The sequence below is a fragment of the Solanum stenotomum genome, chromosome 2 (genome assembly GCF_019186545.1).
Source record: "Solanum stenotomum isolate F172 chromosome 2, ASM1918654v1, whole genome shotgun sequence".
Classification (NCBI taxonomy): Eukaryota; Viridiplantae; Streptophyta; class Magnoliopsida; order Solanales; family Solanaceae; genus Solanum; species Solanum stenotomum.
This window is the reverse complement of record NC_064283.1, coordinates 3074804-3098282: the sequence shown is the minus strand read 5'-3', so window position 1 is coordinate 3098282 and position 23479 is coordinate 3074804. Positions and strand designations below refer to the sequence as shown.

General features: G+C 35.2%; 2 protein-coding genes across 5 annotated transcripts in view; one reads left to right on the top strand and one right to left on the bottom strand.

The window, feature by feature from the left end:
* The window catches only part of LOC125855088 (ent-kaurene oxidase), a 25073-nt gene continuing 1594 nt past the window's right edge, over positions 1–23479 (bottom strand). The window contains exons 1-9 of one of the 4 annotated variants that reach the window (XM_049534753.1): positions 4379–4551; positions 4083–4254; positions 3398–3558; positions 2035–2196; positions 1790–1930; positions 1454–1708; positions 1195–1356; positions 914–1108; positions 11–610 (exon numbers count right to left, since the gene is read on the bottom strand). In XM_049534753.1, coding sequence (XP_049390710.1) covers positions 299–610; positions 914–1108; positions 1195–1356; positions 1454–1708; positions 1790–1930; positions 2035–2196; positions 3398–3558; positions 4083–4239 — 1545 coding nt within the window. In that variant the 5' untranslated portion in view covers positions 4240–4254; positions 4379–4551 and the 3' untranslated portion in view covers positions 11–298. Of the gene's footprint in view, positions 611–913; positions 1109–1194; positions 1357–1453; positions 1709–1789; positions 1931–2034; positions 2197–3397; positions 3559–4082; positions 4255–4378; positions 4552–21441; positions 21583–21686; positions 21849–22813; positions 22975–23479 lie in introns of those variants that run through there. The other 3 variants (XM_049534752.1, XM_049534751.1, XM_049534754.1) reach the window with 3 other exon arrangements.
* Positions 6812–23479, top strand: part of LOC125855082 (B3 domain-containing protein Os01g0723500-like) — a 27353-nt gene continuing 10685 nt past the window's right edge. Inside the window, exon 1 of the mRNA XM_049534743.1 lies at positions 6812–7037. Within this exon, the coding sequence (XP_049390700.1) occupies positions 6972–7037 (66 nt within the window). The 5' untranslated portion in view covers positions 6812–6971. The remainder of the gene's footprint in view (positions 7038–23479) is intronic.

Below are 23479 nucleotides of genomic sequence, written 5' to 3'. Positions count from 1 at the left end.
TGCAATGAAATGCTAAAATTATCATCATAATGATAGTGAATTTACTTGGACTAAGTTCTAAAGATAGATGTCCAAATTCATAACTTAAAACTAACAAAATAGCAAGCTCTGCTAATACAGAGAAGAAAGTTCAAATCTTGGGCAGCCAGATGCACTAAAACAGCAGAACCACAAGAGTTTATTATACAGAGTCTTATCTAATATTTCTGCATGAGTGAAGAGACTATTTCTATGGTCTGAACCCGTGACCTCCTGATCACGTGACAACAAATTTACCTGTTACGCTAAAGACTCCCCTTCAATTTCTTGGCATGATATGAGCTAGCATTGGGTGAAGTTTATGAGTAGTAAGACCCATTGTTGCAACATTTTCCTCTTCTCCCTCTTTTAAGCTCCATTTAAACTCTTGTATCAATCTAGCTATAGCTGTGCAGCTAATTGTCATTGCTTGCTGAGCACCAGCACATACCCTTTTTCCAGCCCCGAACGCCATTGTCTTCTGCAATTCCATTGGATCATACTTTCCGTTAAGAAATCGTTCAGGCTTCCACTCTTCAGGACTCTCCCACACGTTCTTGTCCCTATTGCAACCGTATATATTTATAGCGATCTGCGAACAAAATGTATATAGACAACTAATTCAGTTACCTAGATAAGAAATAATAACAACAACAATGAATTCCCACGTCTACATATAAGCTCATTTTGTAAATGTGTGCCTAGGTGGGCACGTCCTAATGATATCTGAATGGTCAGGATTGATCATGAATTGACAAGTTTTACTCTAAGCTGCCAACCAGCTACAACCCTTTTCGACTTGGGACTGACAATGTAAGCAAAGCACATACACGCGGAGTTTACCTCACTTGATAAGAAAATTTCAATTTACAAGTAGGGAAATAGAGTTAATTACCTCAGTTCCTTTAGGAATATAGTACCCTCCTACCTGCGTGTCTTCGTGGACATATCTTAGAGGAACAATAGGTGCAGGACTATACTTCCTCAATGTTTCATGAAAGACAGCACATAAGTATGGAAGTTGGCAAAGTTTCTCTTCTGTGATCTTGTTAGATCCACAAACATTTTGAATTTCCAAAAAGAGTTGTTCCTACGTGATTAACAGCCGTGAGATACAACCAAACTTTGGAGAAATAGAATAGCAAAAACAAGAAGTGGGCATGATTATGATACTACCTGTCGTTTGGGATCTTTCGCCAATTCATACATAGCCCATTCTGTACTCACTAGTGTGGTGTCTGATGTTTCAATAATTGCCTCCCAAAGCAACATCAGAGTTTGCTTCTCTGTTAACGTATTGGCTTCAGATAACAAGTAGTCGATATAACTGTTCAGTTCCTGTATATAGATTCCGCCACGTTAGATAATTAGCCAATGTCCAAACATGATTATGGAGTGGAAATAAGTGTCTGCTTAAAAGGAGGAAGAAGATCACCTCTCCCGAATTAATACGTTTCCTTTGATCTGCTATTAGTGCCTTCATCACGGCTTCCCTGCGCAGATGTTTACGCTGAATTCTGTGCTCAAAGCTTTTGTTAGGAACCCATTTTAGATAGGGGAAGAAATCTCTCCAATCCACATCAATTGCACCTTCCATTATATCAAGCACTAAGATATTGAGTAATTCCTCTCTTGGCAAAGTGGCGTCGAGTCCCTCTACATAAATAGCCTCGATATCCTTTCCCAAAGCCTGCAAATGAAGTTAAAACTTTTAAAATGATCGCACAGTTTAAAGGAGTTCCCAAAATAACAACATACTGATGAAACTCACTTGTTTCAATGCTAAACCAAATAGTTCTGACTGAAATGACTTCCTGAGATTAACTGCTTCGTTAGGATCAGTCCTAACCAAATCATGTAGTTGCTTTGACACATTTTCTACCAAGGTGTCCCTGTGGATACGGAAACGCCTCTGCATATTAAGCAGTACTTCCCGTTAGATACGGAGTCTATGAAAAAAATGAAGAGAATCAAATTATAATTCAAAATATGGAGGCCGATTTCTAAATGACAAACCTGAGCAGTTGGTCCTAGAACACTGGTCAGTACGTGGCGCTTCGCTGTCTTGTGAAACTCATCGTAATCACTTATTGCAACTATACTCTTATCACAAGTAAGGGTTCTCAATGCGTTTGTTAGCTTTCTAGTTGAGATGGATGAAAATCTAGTCACCATAGCCTAAAAAGACGAAAAGGACAATATTTAAATCTGTATCAAGTATTGTGATCAGTATAGATATGATAAGCAGACAAATGACACAATAGTGATTTAAAAAATAAGCACCAAACATGCCTCTATATATTGGCTTATACCTCAACCTATTGGTGATGACACCCCAGTAGTGTCAATGTTACACGTGAGTCGTTACTTTGGTGTTGATGCTTATTCTACGTGATAAAGAACTACAATACCTTGAACATTGCAACAGCTTTCCTCTTGCAAGGAAACTGGAGCTAAATACTTTAAGCCCTGTGCAACAATGTGCAATTAGTCGTACAACCTCAACATTAGTTTATAAGATCTTCATATTCTATGTATTTTCTCAGATATTATCAGAAATTTATAAAGCCTCAACCAGCTGTATAGTAATAATGGAACTTTGCTGATACACCACGACTGAGGTGGTACATGACACTACTTTATCATATCTAGTACGGTGATTCAGAACCTCAACAACCGAAGCTTTTCCAGTAGAACAGTTGAGGTCTTTCCAGAGAGCAACCAACCTATAATCCAGTGATGTATAGAAACCAAATATGGAAATAGCAGTTGTCTAAATCACCAACTGCTTCACCTTCGTAGTATGGCCTAGTCTTAGCAAAGAGGCACTGAGGAATACAATCCATTTAGTGATCATCGAGAGGCAGGGACACGTACTTTAAGTTGGATCCTATAGGTACGTGGAGATAGAGATACATAGTACTGAAACCTATGCAACTGCAGCTGTCAGGAAAATTTGGGGCTCATATACAGCATTAGTCAGATTATAAGCTTTATCCCCCTGGTCCAGTCAGACTAAAGTAAAATATTTCTGACTCTCACTACATATATTAGTAAAGAAACATATCTAATTCCTACTAAATGGTGTGGTCCTGAAGGAACACATATTTGTCTACATTTCTCCGTCACCACTCTCCTCTTTCTGCTAACCATTTTAACTATTTTTTACTATGCGTGTGATATCTCATATAATAGTATCTTTCTAGCTAGAAAAACTTGACATAAAACCTTTTGACATCATACAAAATTAAGACAGAAGAAGCTATACAGCAACCAAGAAATGGATAATGACTTACTTTAGTGACAAACTTAGAGCTCGAATGCTTGATTCCCAACTTACTAACATAGAAAAGAGGTTGAGAGTACTTATTTTGATTACCTCCTTAGCAAGTTCACTAGAACTGAGTACAACAATTGTATTTGCGCCGGTTTTGATGGAATAAATAGGTCCATAAGTTTCAGCCCAATTTGTAAATGTCTTGTGTGGTTTTTTCTCAGTCATCTGCAGCAAATTCCCAATCACTGGTAAACCTGGAACCTCTGCACCAAATCAACACATACTTCTCATCAACATTTACCTATCTACATGCTACGCAGACGAATCTCACGTCGACACAGAACATAAACATATATATAGAAAATTGCTAAAGATTCAACATTTTAAACATAATTTTAAAGGTTGAACCATCAAATTTAAATCACGAATCCTCCTCTGGCTATATGTTACAAACTCAACAAATTGGGGGCAGGGTTAGTAAACCTGTTCACGTGAACCCAATAACTTTTTTTTTTGAAATTCTAAATTCATTAAAAAAATCCACTAAATATCTATAAATGTTTGATTATAAACACAGTTATTATTATATATTAACTTGAGCTAACTACAACAAACCTATAACCTTCAAATCCTGAATCTACATGTGTTGGGGGCCATTAAATTCAATCCAAAAATGGGGGCGAGGTTTACAAGGTGGAGAATCAAACCATCACCACAAGTTTCAAACAGTCGAGCTACTAAGATTCCGCAGAATTGAATACAAAAAACTCAAAAGTAATGGATTTACCTGGAACAGGTGGGAGAAAATTTGAAGATTTCCTTTTTTGATCATTAACATATTCCTTAAGTAACCAAAATGAAATCCCACCAAGAGCAACAACTGGACCACCTACAGTAAGAGCAGTTCCTAATGGTACAGCTTGAAGATTCAAAATTGCATCCATTTTTTTAAACAACTTCTGTTTTCAAGAACCAAAAAAAAATATGAAACTTTATAACTTGAAATCACAAATAAAAAAAAAGTTGGTGACTATGTATAGGCTTGGAAGAACATGTGTCAATATCAACAAAAAAAGATTCTACCTTTTGGGAAATTGATGCCTGCAAAGAAACTGATGAATAAGAAGACAAATTAACTTATTAATTATCAAAAGTTGCAATCTTTGGAGGTTTCTTTAGAAGAAAAATAAAGGTAAAAACAGAGGTGGTGGTAGGTGTTTAGACTGGCTAGACACTTTCTGTCCTGTTAGTTTGTTACCATGCATCAATTTTGATAGCTTTTGACTATATATTTTGGATAATCTTTAAAAGGAAATATTTTTAAATGTCTTTTTGAACATGATTTTGGATAGTTATTAAGAGAATTTCTTTAAATATCTATTTAATAATAACTTTTGGATGATTCTTAAATATTTGTCTTTAAATATTTATTTTATAATTAAATTTGGTCAATTTTTATTTTTAAATATTTTCAAATTATAAAAATTTGACTTAGACTAGTTTTTGAATTTTTGAGAATTTCATTTATAATTTTTTTTTCATATGAAATGCATTTTTAAACATAATTTCAAAATTTTAAAATTATAGCTTTAATACCATATTTTAAAAAAATTTATGGCCAAACGAGTGCGTTTTTTTCTAATTGCTCACTCATTGCTGTTATCTGAATTGGTGTGTATATTATCTTGTCCTTCACTTTATATAGTGGTGTTTGCCTTTGTTAGTAGTTTGAGTTTAGTGATTTTTTTTTAATAAATTATATATATACATATTGAATAAATTATTTTATATAAATATGAAATTTATGTTAAAATGATTATAAGTCTTGCCAAATTCGTAAAGAAATAATTGGCTCCCTCCATATTCTCTATCTATACAAAAAACAAGATTTGGACACACATGAAAAGCACTTTAATAAATTAGCATCATTGTGATTTGATTTCATAGACAATAATTAATTTTTTATTTTACTAATATCGAAGTTATAATTTGTATTTGGTAATATAAAAGTTATTCAACTTTACTTCTGTACTCACAGGATGTCGAGTCACAAAATTATATTTTATAATGTAAATATATTTTTTAGAATTATCAATTTTCTTTAACTAAAAAGTCATTCAATTTTATTCAAATATCATATATAATTATCCTTTATTTTCTCCTCTGTGACTTTATATTACTTAAATTAACTTATGTGACTTCTAAGTCATAAAAAAATAATTTATCAACTTCAATACAATAAAGTGAAAATTGATTTATTATTTATGATCGCTACGAATTAAGTAAACCCCCAAGTCTCCACCTTCTTATAACCCCTGATTTCTCAAGACAACAATACTCAAATCAAATTAATAATCTAAATCTAAGCAAATTAAACTCCAATTAATTATACAGTCGATCTATTTTTAAGTTGTTAAAATATTCGAATGAACATTGACCACTATTTTAATTAGCATCAAAATCTAAATAATAATATTAAAATTAAATTGCAGTGCGCATGCCCTTATTAGCTATTATTGCAATGTATGGCTGTGCACGTAACAGTTCACTTTTGCTAAAAAGAAGTTTTATTACTCCTAATCAGTCAATATTTTTTATTACTTTTCTCTAATTGAGCCATCAGCCATTGCAGCTTCCACTACTAATTTTTTTGTCTCGCTAATTTTATTTAGCAACAAATTATCGATGAATTTATGTTATCTATACGAGCATAAATAGCGATGAATCAGCGAAGAAATTTGCTAATGGATCATCGGAGGTGGTGGGTTAATTATAGCATATATATCTCCCATGCTAATATAAAAATGGAAATATAAGATAATTTGCCGTGAAATCTGAGAATGATGAAATATATGCTTAAATCATCAATTTAAGATAACAAAATTTCAAGCAACAAAGCAAAAAAGAACAACACATAGTAAAAAGCATAAATAAAAATGAGAAACTACATAATTATTAAATACTACGTGCTACTATAAATACAAGAGGACATCTTACGAACAACCATACTCAACTATCTATTAATCTTCTATATATCTTAATTCTCGACTTCTGTATTTTTTTTTTTTTTATGTAGGATCATGTAAAACATTGCTTTAAAATTTCAATAAATGTGAATAGAATTGTTGAAGTAACTCGAATCAATTAAAAGAAAAATAAATTTAAGTCAAGAAAAACTGTTAAAATAATCATTAACTCCCATGACTAATCGAATGCTTAAATTTTTCTATTTTTTCATCCTAAATCTTAATTATCATTTGGATTATATCCTAATGACAAGTGTTTGTACTTTGTTTCTTCACTTAACCCACGCGCCTTGATTTCCCCATTCTGTTCTACGTGTAACTCACGCTTTACCCCACGGGGTATTTCAGGAATTTCCTTTACCCCACCCCCACTACACCCCACCCCACCCATCCCCACCAGCTCGCTCGGGTCACATTGCTCTGTGCAGAAACTGTTAATTTTCATCTGAAACTTTCTTCTTTTACGAGTCAATTAATTTCCATTTTTTTCTCGATTTTCAACATTTGCTTTCTGAATTTTGATTGCTGTGTGTTTGATTACTTGCTTAATTTCACATCCCCAGATTCTAAGAAAATGGGGTTGAAGGAATTTTGTGGGGTTCTTTAGGGTTTTAGCTTCAAAATTTAGGTGAAAAAGAGGGGAAATAGAGATGTTGGATGCAAGAAGGCCTCATTTTCTTGTGGGTTTTAACCCTTCCATGAATTCTGAAAAATTGGTAATCATTGGTTCACATTGCCATATTGCTCTTAGCTTCACAACTTGTTGGTACATTCATGTTTGTTGAATTTTTCTTTTTTGTTCCTCTATATATCATTCTGTCAAAAAAAAGACTTAAATCTTTTCATGTGTTGGGTTTGTTGCTATTCTTACTGCATTTGGGCTAATTGTAACAAATGAGCAAAAGTGTTTTGAAGAAAGGGGTTGGTCAAGAATGTTGTTTTTTGATCAAAGCAACTAACTTTAGTGTAACTATAAGGACTACTCATTGGCCTAGAATGCTGTTTTTCCATCAAAGCAACAAACTTTAGTGTAACTATAACTATAAGGACTATTCATTGGCTAAGAATGTTGTTTTTGGATCAAAGCAACAAACTTTAGTGTAACTATAAGGACTATTCATTGGCTAAGAATGTTGTTTTTGCATCAAAGCAAAAAACTTTAGTATAACTATAAAAACTACTCATTGGCCAAGAATGTTGTTTTTGATCAAAGCAACAAACTTTAGTGTAACTATAAGGACTATTCATTGGCTAAGAATGTTGTTTTTGATCAAAGCAACAAACTTTAGTGTAACTATAAGGACTACTCATTAACAAATGCATGATGACAGTGAATGCTGCATTGAGATTGCTTTTTATTTAGGCTGTTTTAGTAGTTCTTTTTTGGTACTTTAAGCTATGTTTGCTTCACTTAGTAAACAATTGTGTCATACAGATATGAGTATTCGATATGCTACATATCAGACAAATGGTACATTCATTGTTTAAGTTTAATGAGCTTCATAAGCTATAAACTGAGATCTTAGCGTTCAGAGTATAAGGGGGGGGATTAACTTAGGGCCCTGCATAGGTGTGTGACCGGCTCCATATGAATGAGCTATGTCAGGCGTGTGATACTTTGCAACATGGTTATTTTAAGGCAGTATAAAGTGTTTTGTAATTGAGATCAGTATCCGTTGCTCTTGGAACGACTTGCCTATGCATTTTAAAATGAAGTTATTTTATTTTAAAAACAAACTCTTCTGAAGAACTTTATGTTATCAACTCTTGCAAAATTTATTAATTGTTTTGCTTCCTATATTGCAGAAAATTCCATCAAAATTCATTAAACATATGGAAGGAAGGGATTCGGGAACAACAGTTTTGGTGGGTCCCAGTGGAAATGCTTGGCCTGTGGACTTAATACAGCAAGATGATGGTTTATTCTTCCACAATGGATGGGTTTCATTTGTTAAAGATCACTGCCTTGAAACAGGGGATTCTTTGGTTTTCAGATATGATGGTGATTTGCATTTCACTGTGCAATTATTTGACGAGAGTTCATGTGAGAAGGACGCTTCTTATAACGCTGACTGCAGTCAAGGAGCAACTGCCTTGTACTATCTTGCTCTGAAAAAAAGAGACAGAGGAAACTCTGTTTTATTAGATTGCCTTGTTGTGAAGCTGTACCAAAGAAAATGAGAAGCACCGAGATCCCTTCCGAATGCACAAGTAGCCAGGATACCCATGGTCTTGCATCTAGCAAGGATGGGTACACTCCAGAAGATGCAGTTTGCTCATATGCAGGAAGAAATTATGCTGCTAGTTTTCTGGATGAAATGGAGAATGCTGGAGATGCATTAAACAGTAAAGTTACCATTGCTGTGCCAGCTCAAGCAAAGATAATCTTTAGCAATCCAGGTGAATGGTTATATTGTTTATAGTTCAATTTTTCTAGTTTGTCCATAAGTTTAATCAAGCCAATTTGATGTTACAGTTCATGTTAATCATGCACAGACATTTAGAAAACACCAATTTTTCCCATTGAATTGTGCAACTGCCTTCTCGAAAATCTACGTGTTTAGAGAGTCGACACTTTTATTTGTATATTTTAAGTTCAGAACATACTTCTCTCATGTGTTGCCTGATTCTTTACAACTTTGTAATGTTTCTTACTGTGCAAAGTGTTTGTATAATATTTGCCCTGCAATTCTCCTAACCAATTTTTTTTTTTTAGTTTTCGTAATGGCAATGAAATTTCAGCTGTTAGAAATAACTATTTAACAAAATTTTTAGTTATGATTTGGAATAGTAACTGGTTTTTGAATCTAAAGCAAAGGTGAAAACAGGCAATGCTTCCTCCGAGAAAGATATGTGGTTGCCTGCACAGGAAGCAGAAAAGGTTGCCCGTTTGTTTACCTCAAGTTTCCCCAGTTTTACTAAAGTTATGAAGAGGTTCAACATCAGTGGCTCATACACCCTGGTGAGTAGGTCTTCTGTTTTCTTTAAACTAACATTTCTTGAAATGTCTTGCTGCAACTACAAAATCTTACAGTAGTCTTAGCTACTGTAATGCATTGCTTCAACATATTTTACTATCAATAAGTGCATCAAATGAGCTTTTATGGAGGAAGACAACTTATATTTGCAGGATAATCAACACACGGTTCCTTTATCCCCTTTTACCTTTCATGATGAATTGGCTAAACTCAAAAAATAGCATTGAAATCGATTTTTATTGACCAATCAGCATTTTTCATAAATCTTTTTTTAAACATGTGTTGTCGTTGAGGATTATGTGCAATGTGGTAAAGTTGTTTTGGTTGTAATAGTTTTGTTGCCAACAATATCTGAGCTGCCTAATGATGTTTCTGTTTGTTTTACTAACTGCATATTTGTCCTTAACCTGCTTGTTTTATAGTGAACCACAAGCCTATTTTGTTGATATGGCTGATGTTGTTATCTATTCCCTATGTTCCAATTTGTTTGTCAGGTCTTTGCCCCAGTTTAATAAGAATGGAAACTTTAGAATCTCGTGGTTTTAAAACAAAGACATGTAGAATGTACCAAAATGCGCTTTAATCTTGTGGTCTTAAACAAATTGAAATGGAGGAAGTATATTTTCCAACAATCTAATCCCCCAAGGAGTTGTGGCATTCAGTTGACTTTGTAGTCTTCTGTATCATCAGTGATTAATTTATTGTATGCCTGAACTTTTCCATGTGGATTTGCTTCATCTTAGGAGATGAATCACTCTGGTGACATTGCCTTTATTTGATGTTTAGTTTGGAGTAATATTGCAACGATTAGACAAGGTTATTTTTTCTTTCACCACTCCTGCATGTGCATCACTTGGTTTGTTGATCTCCTTCATATTTTCTTTGGCAGCACATCCCTTACCAATTTGCCACGGAACACCTTCCCAACTGCAAGGTGAAGATTTTACTTCATAATTTAAAAGGGAAAACTTGGACTGTGAATTCAATCCCGACTACAAGAGTACAAACATCACATACCTTTTGCGGAGGGTGGTTATCCTTTGTTCGCGACAATAACATTGATTTGGGAGATACCTGCATCTTTGAGCTTGTCCGCAAGTGTGAATTGCGTGTGCGTGTTCTTAGGGTGGAAAAGGAAGGAAGTGATTACAGTAGTAAGGTAGTTGATGAAGGACTAGTTATTGATTATGCAAAAAATTCTGGATGTAAGTCCAGGAAAGTGGGATCAAATTCTAATCAAGCGAAGGTTATGACATACGATAAAAAAGGATGTACTCCTGACAAAGAGAAACATGGTAATATGTTGAAGAATCATCAGCTCCATTCTCAGTCAAAGATTAGCAGTGGAGATTCAGGTAATTTGAAGGACAATTAACTAACTTATTTTAGCTGTCCGTCCTCACACTGAATTTGTATTGAATCCTTTCAACTATCGTGCTCAAACAGCAACCAGGAAACCTACTAGTTCTCAAGATAAACAGGGTTCTTTCACCAAGAGCTGTATGTCCATGAAATCAGTACCTGAAGAGAAATTGGCTGCTGAATCTTTCATTTCCAATTTCCCTCATTTAGTGCGATTCATGAAAAAATTCAACATTAGTGGCTCTTACACCTTGGTGAGTTCTTTTGCATGTTTTATCTTTTTATTTATTGTTATTTTCCCAACCTTTTCCATTCCATCTGGTTGCATAATATGGATTCCAAACATTCATGATCATCTTCGAAATATTTTCCCTTTTCAATATTTTCTATTGGAGCTTGTTCATTTTTTCTCAAATGTTTAATATATGTCAAAAACATTATTTCCCAACATAAAAAATATTTCATAGGTAGAAACTAAATTCCCTCTGGACTTGAAGCCTAGTTTTGTCTCTCTATAGAGTTGATGTGTTTGGTATTTGACCCCTCTTTGCCTTCTAGCAGATAATTCTTGTTTGATAAGGGCCTTCTAACAGAACATAAAATCAACAGTCAAAACAGAATTGTTGTCTGAGTGAATCTTTTTTTTTTTTTTTGATGAAGTAATTAATATGTTTCATTAAAAAAAGCATTAAGGAGATGCAAAGATACAAGAGGTATAGTTAAGTAACAGATTGACAAAAGAGAGTATTTCTCTCAGCCCCTATACAAAGTGTTAATCTATGACTTTGCATATAACCAAGTCAAGACAATTGTAGGTTGTAGGTGCTCCAGGCATCCGTGTAAATGATGTGAATCTTGTTAGTGATGCCTTTTGTTATAAATTTAGTGGTGTCTTTTCTATTGGGCTTACATCAAAGCAAATAGATGATGACCCCCTAAACTTGTCGAGTCTTATTCGGTGCACACCTAAACTTGGCGTTGGCCTAATTACTCCCATCAACTTGGTAATTTTATTCTCACAACCCCCTTAAATGCTGACACACGCACTGCTACATGGAATATTTTTTTTAATCCATGTGGCTTTTCTGTAGAAAAAAATATATATTTTACCTTTTTAAGTTTACTAATTATATAAATCATCTTTTCGGAGCCAGTTCTGAAACAAATAAGAAATAAAATAATATAAAATGGAACAACAATATTTTGACTATAAATTTTTTTGGCTAAAGATATTATATTCTAATCAAGGCCAAGAAAAGAAGAAATACACCTTTGAACGAATAACCATTGCATCTAAAAAAGAGATAAATAAAATTTGAACTAAATATTTTATGTATTTGACCCGAAAAAAGAACAATGCACAATTGAAATAAATAGTCTTGGCATGAAACTGAATTGAGATTGCTCAAGAACTCAAGAAGGAAGTTAAAACTGGTTTAACTGGTTATTTGTAAAAATTAAGGGGTCGTTTGGTAGGCTGCATTAAACCAAATAGTCCATGTATTATGTATGATTTTATTTAGTACTATGTTTGGTAGGAAATTGGGTCTATGTATAACTAATCCATGGATTAGTTATACCTCCTATATGGTATAATAGAATGTATTACTAATACCTTCCATTTTGAGGTATTAGTAATACATGGGATATAATACCATGGTATAAGTCTATGTAAAGATAAAAATATCCCTCAAATCATTTTAATTATTTTGTTTATTTCCTTGATTTTATGTTTTATATTTGTACTAGTAAATTTATTTAAATAAATTAGCTTACAAATTATTTAGAGAGAGTTGTTCGTTACTAAATAAATCCAATACAAATAATACAATATTTGAAATGTGAGTTATTTAACATTAACTAATTAAAAAGGCAAATATATCACCACATGACGTTTGTGATCTTATATATATATTGTTTGTGCGGTTTCCTAATTATTTGTATTTTGAACAATTTATAGAATTGAATACATTTTAAAATTACAACTTGCAATTTTTATGTGTAAATGTAGATGGTTTATTCAATTTTACATTAGTTACCGTCTTTTCAATTTTAAAAGTTGATAGTTTATCTTTTTTTAAAATTGAAAATTTACATTTTGTAAGTGATCAATTTACTAAGATAACAATTATTTATCCTCAAATAATTTTTTTTTTTATATAATTCTGATTTCTCTTCATTATCGATTTCAAAATAATTTATCGATGTCGATTATTCTTATAATGAGTAACACGGGAAGAAAAAGAAAGATGAAAGGATTTGGTGGGTGTGTTCAAGATGGGGTGGGGGAGATATTTCTTTTTTGTTATCGCCTGAGGAATCGGTGGTGGATGGAGATGGCAGAGTGACAGAGAAGAAGACGAAGGAGTAAGGGCAATATGTTAGATGGGTGGGGATGGGGGAGAGATTTTTTTTGTCAATTTAATTTTCTTTATTATTAAAGGTTGAAAATTATTTTTTGTTTTTCAAAATTAAAATTATGGTCCCCCCCATGTGCCACGTGTCGTAATTCTATTCGTGATTTTGTCAAAATTATGTGTGAATTACATGCACAATATTTTTAATGATAGTTGTCATTTTATGTCCAATAGATAAATATTCGTTAATATTAAAGTGTCTAATAGGTAAGGTCTTAATTGAGGTGTCTAAATGAATTATGCGAACAACTTTAAGGGGCTGCCGATGACTTAAGCCTTAATAATACCACCAAATGAAAGGTATTAGTTATACATCCTATAATACCATGTAGGGTGTATAACTAATCCATGGATTATACATAAGCCTAAAATTCCTACCAAACATAGTACTAAATAATACCATACTTAATACATGGACTATTTCTCCTAGTACTCCCTACCAAAGGGTTAATACCTCAGATGGTCACTCAACTATCCACTTTTGCCTCAGAAAGTCACTCAACTTTTAATTTTCACTAAAAAGTCACTCACATGAGTGACTTTCTGAGGAAAGACTGGATAGTTGAGTGACCATCTGAGGTATTAACCCCCCTACCAAACGACCCCTTAGTGTTTAGTTTTCTTAAAATTGTAACCAGTCTCTAATCTCTATGTGTCTGTTTGTTTCAGAATTAGAGATAGTTACAAACAAAAACCGGTGCTTTAATCCCAGAAATAGTACTACGAAATCAGTCACTTATCTGATGTGATCTCCCTCTGCTCACTTCTGTTTTTTTACGCATTGTCGATTTCATCTCTTTATATAACACACAAATTTCTGACTCAACCTTTTTTTCTCCCCTTATTTGTGAAAAAATATGATGTTTATCTTTATTGAAAATCTTACCTATGTATATTGGTTTGCCTCTAGGCAAATAACTTTTTCGTGAGACATAAGTTCATATTTTCTCATCATAAGTTATGTCTTATGCCCTTAAAGAACTTATATCTTGTGAGACATAGATTCAATTGCAAAAGGCAAAAATTAAAGATCAACCCGTTTGAAGGACAAACGGTGCAATGAAATGCTAAAAATTATCATCATAATGATACTGAATTTACTTGGACTAAGTTCGAACTGGATAAGTTAAAGAAAGATGTTCAAATTCATAAACAAAATAGCAAGCTCTGCTAATACAGAGTAGAAAGTTCAAATCTTGGGCAGCCAGATGCACTAAAACGGTCGAACCACAAGAGCTTATATACGCAGTCTTATCTAACATTTCTGACTATTTCCATGGTCTGAACCCGTGACCTCCTGATCACATGACAATAAATTTACCTGTTACGCTAATTAAAGACTCCCTTTCAATTTCTTGGCTTGATATGAGCTAGCATTGGGTGAAGTTTATGAGTAGTAAGACCCATTGTTGAAATATTTTCCTCTTCTCCCTCTTTTAAGCTCCATTTAAACTCTTGTATCAATCTAGCTATAGCTGTGCAGCTAATTGTCATTGCTTGCTGAGCACCAGCACATACCCTTTTTCCAGCCCCGAACGCCATTGTCTTCTGCAATTCCATTGGATCATACTTTCTGTTAAGAAATCGTTCAGGCTTCCACTCTTCAGGACTCTCCCACACGTTCTTGTCCCTATTGCAACCGTATATATTTATTGCGATCTGCGTACAAAATGTATATGGACAACTAATTCAGTTACCTAGATAAGAAATAATAACAACGACAATGAATTCCCACATCTTCATATAAGCTCATTTTTTGTAAATGTGTGCCTAGGTTGGGCACGTCCCAACGATATTTGTATTATCAGGATTGATCATGAACTGACAAGTTTTACACTGGCTGCCAGCCAACCACAACCCTTCTCGGGCTTGGGAATGACAATGTAAGCAAGCTCACACATGCGGAGTTTACATCACTTGATAAGATAATAAAATTTTAATTTACAAGAAGTAGGGGGAAATGGTTAATTACCTCAGTTCCTTTAGGAATATAGTACCCTCCTACCTGAGTGTCTTCGTGGACATATCTTAGAGGAACAATAGGTACAGGACTATACTTCCTCAATGTTTCATGAAAGACAGCACATAAGTATGGAAGTTGGCAAAGTTTCTCTTCTGTGATCTTGTTAGATCCACAAACATTTTGAATTTCCAAAAAGAGTTGTTCCTACGTGATTAACAGCCGTGAGATACAACCAACCTTTGGAGAAATAGAATAGCAAAAACAAGAAGTGGGCATGATTATGATACTACCTGTTGTTTGGGATCTTTCGCCAATTCATACATTGCCCATTCTGTACTCACTAGTGTGGTGTCTGATGTTTCAATAATATCCTCCCAAAGCAACATCAGAATTTGCTTCTCTGTTAACGTATTGGCTTCAGATAACAAGTAGTCGATATAACTGTTCAGTTCCTGTATATAGATTCCGCCACGTTAGATAATTAGCCCAGGTCTAAACATGACTATGGAGTGGAAATAAGTGTCTGCTTAAAAGGAGGAAGAAGATCACCTCTTCCGAATCGATACGTTTCCTTTGATCTGCTATTAGGGCCTTCATCACGGCTTCCCTGCGCAGATGTTTATGCTGAATTCTGTGCTCAAAGCTTTTGTTAGGAACCCATTTTAGATAGGGGAAGAAATCTCTCCAATCCACATCAATTGCACCTTCCATTATATCAAGCACTAAGATATTGAGTAATTCCTCTCTTGGCAAAGTGGCTGTGAAGAATACCTCATGACCATGGATAGTCATCTATGGATGCAATTAACAAAGAGAGAGAGCAGAGAGGAAGACACATAATTGGGAGGAATCAAAAAATTGATTTCCATTATGATGAGAACACACATTTATACAGAATGAGAAAAACAAACTCTAACTAACTAATGAGTTGACATGTTGATGGAAAGGAATCAGTAACAAACTTACTCTAACTAATTAATTGAACAGACTAACTAACTGATTAGACTAGTAAACTAACTATCATAATTAACTAACTCATAACACCCCCCCTCAAGTTGAAGGTGTGGAGAACACTGACAACTTGCTCAATGCTGTAGAATGTTTAAACCCAGTCAATGTCTTCGTCAATATATCTGCCAGTTGATTATCAGAACTTATGTGGTGTAGTGAAATAAGGCCTGACTGAAGTAGATTTCTCACAAAGTGACAATCAACTTCAATATGTTTAGTGCGTTCATGAAATACTGGATTTCTAGCTATGTGCAGAGCAGATTGACTGTCGCAGTATACTTCAATAGGCATAGGCAATTGCAATGTGAGTTCTGTTAATAGTCTGCTGAGCCAGACTAATTCTCCTGCAACTTTCCTGAGAGCCCTATACTCTGCTTCTGCTGAAGACAGAGATATAGTCTCTTGTTTCTTGGACTTCCAGCTGAGTGGACTGTTGCCTAACAAGACAATATAACCACTTATAGACTTCTTGGTGTCAGGGCATGCAGCCCAGTCAGAGTCACAATAGGCCTTAACATTGTATGATTGATCTTGGGACATGAAAATTCCCAGAGTGGGGTCTGCCTTGAGGTACCTCAATATGTGAAAAGCTGCTTGTAAATGAGGTTCTCGAGGGTCCTGCATAAATTGGCTGAGATGCTGCACACTGTATGAAATATCCATTCTAGTGTTAGTCAAGAAATTCAGCTTCCCAACAAGCTTTCTATAAAAGAGAGGTTCTGATAAGGGAGCTCCTTCCTTGGCATGTAGTTTCACTGTAGGGTCAAGTGGAGAGTTGCAGCTGCTCATACTTGCAACTTTGTAGTCTTTTAACAAGTCAAGAACAAACTTCCTTTGAGAGATAATAAGTCCATCCTCCTTGTAGAGTACTTCCATCCCAAGAAAATAGTGTAACCTTCCCAAGTCCTTAATCTTAAACTTGTCATGGAGGAAGATTTTGAGTTCTTCAATCTCAGAATCACTGGTGCCTGTTAGAATTACATCATCTACATAGACAGCAACAAAAATGCTGGAATTTTCAGACTTCTTATGGAATAAGGAATAATCATTCAATGAGTGAGTATACCCTTTTGAATACAAAGCCTCAGCCAGTTTGGCATACCACTGCCTGCTGGCTTGTTTAAGACCATATAGGGACTTGTTGAGTTTGCATACCAACCCAGGTTTGTGTACCACTAAGCCTGGAAGAACCTCCATATATACCTCTTCATGTAAATCTCCATGAAGGAATGCATTATTTACATCAAGTTGAAATATATTCCAGCCCTTCTTCACAGCTGTGGCCAGTAAAGCTCTCACAGTTGTCATCTTGATCACTGGTGAAAATGTTTCTGTATAATCAACTCCAGCTTCTTGGGTGTATCCCTTTACTACAAGTCTTGCTTTGAATCTTTCGATGGTCCCATCAGCCTTATGTTTTACTTTATAGACCCACCTACAGCCAATGGCCTTCTTGCCACTAGGTAGATTAACAAGATCCCAAGTGTGGTTTGTATGTAATGCCTCAAACTCCTGTGTCATGGCATGTTGCCAGGCAGGGTTCATAGCAGCCTCCCCATATGAAGAAGGTTCATCATCATTACTGACATTTCTCACAAGTGATTGACTCTCAAGTGCCAAGACTTCAGGTGGTATGTGTTGGTGGTTGAAGAAGGCAGAGTTCAGGGAAATATTTGGATTTTGTAAAGGTTTAGTCATAGGTCTGGGAAGAACATAATCATGAAGGTATGTGGGTAATTTATGTGGTCTAGAGGGTCTGCAGGAGACTGTAGGTTCAGGATTAGAGGGATGAATTGTGGTAGGAGAATCAGTTACATGATTAGGTGAAGTGTGAGGTAAAATGTCACTTGCTTCAATTACATTATTTTCAACATGTTGTACAGGTTGTGACTCAATGTTAGGATGCACAATATCTATGAAAGGCACAGAATGCAAGACAGAAGGAAAAGAAGAGACATCAGGAAGAACAGCAAAAGGAAAAATGCTTTCTTTAAAAACTACGTCCCTGGAGATGTGTATCTTTTTAGTGGCTAGACTGAGAACTTTGTAACCTTTTGATCCAAAAGGATAACCTAGAAAGATGTGTGGTGTGGTCCTGGCTTGGAATTTGTCCCTATGAGGTTTTGGAAGAGTAGGATAACATAGGCAGCCAAATGTTCTCATGTGGGAGTAAACTGGCTTACTGTTATATAATAGTTCATAAGGGCATTTGCCTTTCATATGAGAAGTGGGGAGCCTGTTAATAATGTATGTGGCACACAACACACATTCACCCCAGTATTTAAGAGGCAATTTAGATTGAAAAAGGAGAGCCCTGGCAGTCTCTAATAAGTACTTATGTTTTCTTTCCACCACCCCATTTTGTTGTGGTGTGTAGGGACATGTTTTCTCATGGATTATTCCCTTGTTTTTAAGAAATGCTGTGGTTTCAGTATTGACAAATTCTAGCCCATTGTCAGTTCTTATGGTTTGAACACAAGTGTTGAATTGAGTTTGAATCATAGACAAGAAATTTTTGATGACTTCTAAGGTGTTACTTTTACAAGTCAACAATTGAGTCCATGTACATCTGCTATAATCATCAACAAGAGTGACAAAATACCTATAGTTATCATGTGTCACCATATGATAGGGACCCCAGAGATCTATATGTAGCAATTGAAAGATTTTGGTAGAAGTATGGGTACTGTGAGGAAAAGGTAGTCTTTCTTGCCTTGCCATTGGGCAAATATTACAAAGGAAAGGTTGTTTGGCAGAAAAATTCTCAGGTATGGACTTAATTTCTCTCATTTTCACAAAAGGTACATGTCCAAGTCTATTATGCCACAACACATTCACATCATTGCAAGCATGAGTCAGAAAAGAAGCAGAAATATTAGGACTTTTATTGCCTAAAACACAGTGTTGAGTACATGTACATGAAGAAGCAGGAAATGAAACAGACTTGGACTTAGAATCACAGGTACTGTGTTTACATGAAGAAGTAGGGACAGAAACAAACTTAGAATTGAAAACATCTTGACTTGACATGCAGCCAGTAGTGGAAGTAGTTGAAGCAGCACATGCAGCACCAGGACACTTAGAACATAGAAAATATAGTCCATCTTTTGCTTCACCAATGACCAGAGGCCTCTTCATTGAAGGGGCCTGCAGAATGCATGAGGATTCAGAAAAATGCACAATGCTTTTGGGTATGGATTTTGAAAGACAATTAATGGAAACAAGATTGTACTTAAAAGAAGGCACATACAACACTTCTTGTAAAACAATGTTTGATGCAAGTACCACATTACCAATTTTCACAACTTTCACCTTGTAACCATTTGGTAAAGTAATCAATAAAGGGCAAGGGAGATAAGTAATGTTTGTTAGGAATGTTATGTCAAAAGTCATATGATTGGAGGCTCCTGAGTCAAGGATCCAAGAGTCATTCTTGTTGTGAGAACATCTGCAAGATAACTTGCCAAAATCAATTGAAGAAGTACATGCTATCATACTTGCAAAATTTGCATTACCACCAGCAAAGTCCATCTGATTGGCATTGTCTTTCTCAATCTGAAACTGTTGTAATAGCTCCACAAATTGTGTATATTGTTCTCTTGTCAATTGGGGACCTGTGTCACAACCACTTTGAACATCAGCCATAAGACTTTTACCCTTGTTGAACCTGGGATTCTGATTGTTGCTTCTGTCTCTGTATCCATTCTGATTGTTAAAATTTGGATAATTGTTTGTTTGTGGGTTGTTATTTGTCTGTGGGTAACCATGCAACTTATAGCATTTGTCCCTGATATGTCCTGGTCTCTTGCAGTAATCACATATAATACGAGTCCTGTTACCAATGTAGGAATTGGTCTGAGAATAGTTAGTTCTAAAATTGGTGTTGGTGTTGTTTGTAGAAGAATAATTTTGCCTTGTAGACCTAGAAGTACTTGCTCCTGCCGAGCCATTTGCATTGAAAGCAACAGACTCCATGACCTTCTTCCCCGAATTGCCTGCATTCAAAGCTGCAGACTCCATGAACACCTGAGTATTAGGTTTAATCTCTCTCTGTTTTTCATCCTGTACTAACAAAGAAAAAGTTTGTGCTAGGGAAGGCAATGGATTCAGCATGAGGATATTCCCTCGAATTACAGTATAGACCTCATTTAATCCCATAAGGAATTGTATCAATCTCCTATCCTGCTCTGCCTTAAACACACTATCCTTAGCTCCACAAGTGCAATTACAGTTACATTGAGTTCTGATATGCAATGTGCTCAACTCTTCCCACAACCTTTTCATCTTAGTGTAGTAAGTAGTAATGTCTAAATTTCCCTGTGATAGTTCATTGATCTCACGCTGAATCTGGTATAACTTTGCACCATTAGTCTGATCATATCGATCTTCCAACTCCTTCCACAATTCGAATGAATCAGAAACATATTCCACACTTTCTGCAATTTCCTTAGCCAAGGAGTTAAGAATCCAGGAAGTAACCATGTCATCACATCTTCCCCATTGACGGAATTGTGATGTTCCGGGATCGGGCCTCTTGCAATCACCATTGATAAAACCCAGTTTATTCTTAACTGACAAGACTCTGAGAACACTTCGTCTCCATGATCTATACCCTACTCCATCAAAAGGAATTTGAACTAACGAGACACCTGGATTATCGGAGGGATGCATATACAAAGGGGAACTCAGATCAACGCCATTGTTGGTCACAACATTCTCAGTTGAAGAAGAATCACCCTCAATCACCATAGTGGATTCAAAACAAACAAATCACCAAGAATAAATCGATCTAAGTGAAGAGAAACAGCGGATCCAAAAACTCAAGCAATCAAAGCAACCAACTTCGAAAAATCAACACAGAACCAGATCCAAAAAAAAAAACTCAAACTAGCAAAACGATCGAAAAATCAACACAGAACCAGAACAAGAACGAAGATGCACATACAAATCGAAATACCTCGCGCTCTGATACCATGTGAAGAATACCTCATGACCATGGATAGTCATCCATGGATGCAATTAACAAAGAGAGAGAGCAGAGAGGAAGACACATAATTGGGAGGAATCAAAAAATTGATTTCCATTATGATGAGAACACACATTTATACAGAATGAGAAAAACAAACTCTAACTAACTAATGAGTTGACATGTTGATGGAAAGGAATCAGTAACAAACTTACTCTAACTAATTAATTGAACAGACTAACTAACTGATTAGACTAGTAAACTAACTATCATAATTAACTAACTCATAACAGTGGCGTCGAGTCCCTCTACATAAATAGCCTCGATATCCTTTCCCAAAGCCTGCAAATGAAGTTAAAACATTTAAAATGATCGTGCAGTTTAAAGGAGTTTCCAAAATAACAACATACTGATGAAACTCACTTGTTTCAATGCTAAACCAAAAAGTTCTGACTGAAATGACTTCCTGAGATTAACTGCTTCATTAGGATCAGTCCTAACCAAATCATGTAGTTGCTTAGACACATTTTCTACCAAGGTGTCCCTGTGGATACGGAAGCGCCTCTGCATATTAAGCAGTACTTCCCGTTAGATACGGAGTCTATGAAAAAAATGAAGAGAATCAAATTATAATTCAAAATATGGAGTCCGATTTCTAAATGACAAACCTGAGCAGTTGGTCCTAGAACACTGGTCAGTATGTGGCGCTTCGCTGTCTTGTGAAACTCATTGTAATCACTTATCGCGACTATGCTCTTATCACAAGAAAGGATTCTCAATGCATTTGTTAGCTTTCTGGTTGAGATGGACGAAAATCTAGTCACCATAGCCTAAAAAGATGAACAAGCACAATAGCAAGATTTCAAAAAGAATTTCTCTATATCAAGTATCGCGAGTACATATATGATATATAAGCCACACAAATGACAAAGCGATTAATTTAAAATGAGCATCAAGCATGCCTCTATGTGTTTAGCTTATACCTCAACCTATTGGTGATTTCGTCACTGTACTGTTGATATTACCGAGCCATATTTTCTACATGATAACAATATCTTGAACATTGCACTACTCCGTGTCTGTCTTATCTCAAGCTCTCCTCTTTCAAGGAAACTGGTGCTAAACTCTCTGCGGTTAGTCGTCCAACCTCAAGAGTAGTTTAGTAGGATCTTCATGTTTATATTATTTTCTCTGATACTATCAGAAATTTATAAAGCCTCAACCAGCTGTGTAGTGAAAATGGAATTTTCGCTGATACACCGCCAATATATGCCACAACATATTGGAGATACGGCTATATAGTACTGAAACTACGCAGGTTGCATCTACAGCTATCAGGAAATTTTGGGGCTCATATACAGCATTAGTCAGAATATAAGCTTCATCGCTACGTTCAGTCAGACTGAACTAAAATATTTCTGACTCTCACTACATATTTGTAATGAAACATATCCAATTCCTACTAAAATGTGTGGTCCTGAAGGAACACGTAATGCATTTGTGTCTACATTCTCCTCTTTCTGCTTACCATTTAAACTATTTTTTACTACGCATGTCCTATCTCATATATTAGTATCTTTCTAGCTAGAAAAACTCAAAATACTAGATTGAATCATTTCACAACTTAAAACCAGCTATTAATAGGACATAAAACCCAAAATTAAGACAGAAGAAGCTATACAGCAACTAAAAAATGGATAACAACCGTACAAAGTTTACTTTTAGCGACAAACTTTGAACGCCAATGCCTGAATCCTTACTTATTAACATAGAGAAGAGGTTTAAGAGTGATTACCTCCTTAGCAAGTTCACTAGAACTGAGTACAACAATTGTATTTGCGCCGGTTTTGATGGAATAAATAGGTCCATAAATTTCAGCCCAATTTGTAAATGTCTTGTGTGGTTTTTTCTCAGTCATCTGCAGCAAATTCCCAATCACCGGTAAACCTGGAACCTCTGCACCAAATCAACACATACTTCTCATCAACATTTACCTATCTACATGCTACGCAGACGAATCTCACGTCGACACAGAACATAGACATATATATAGAAAATTGCTAAAGATTCAACATTTTAAACATAATTTTAAAGGTTGAACCATCAAATTTAAATCACGAATCCTCCTCTGGCTATATGTCACAAACTCAACAAATTGGGGGCAGGGTTAATAAACCTGTTCACGTGAACCCAATAACTTTTTTTTTGAAATTCTAAATTCATTAAATAAAATCCACTAAATATCTATAAATGTTTGATTATAAACATAGTTAACTCGAGGTAACTACAACAAACATATAGGGTGTGTTTGGTATGAAGGAAAATGTTTTCCTGGAAAACAAGTTGATTTTTGACTTATTTTCTCATGTTTGGTTGGTGAGTAGAAAATATTTTTAGTGTTTGATTTATGAATGAAAAATGTTTTTGAGAAATATCTTTTATTTTTACTAGAGTAGAAAAT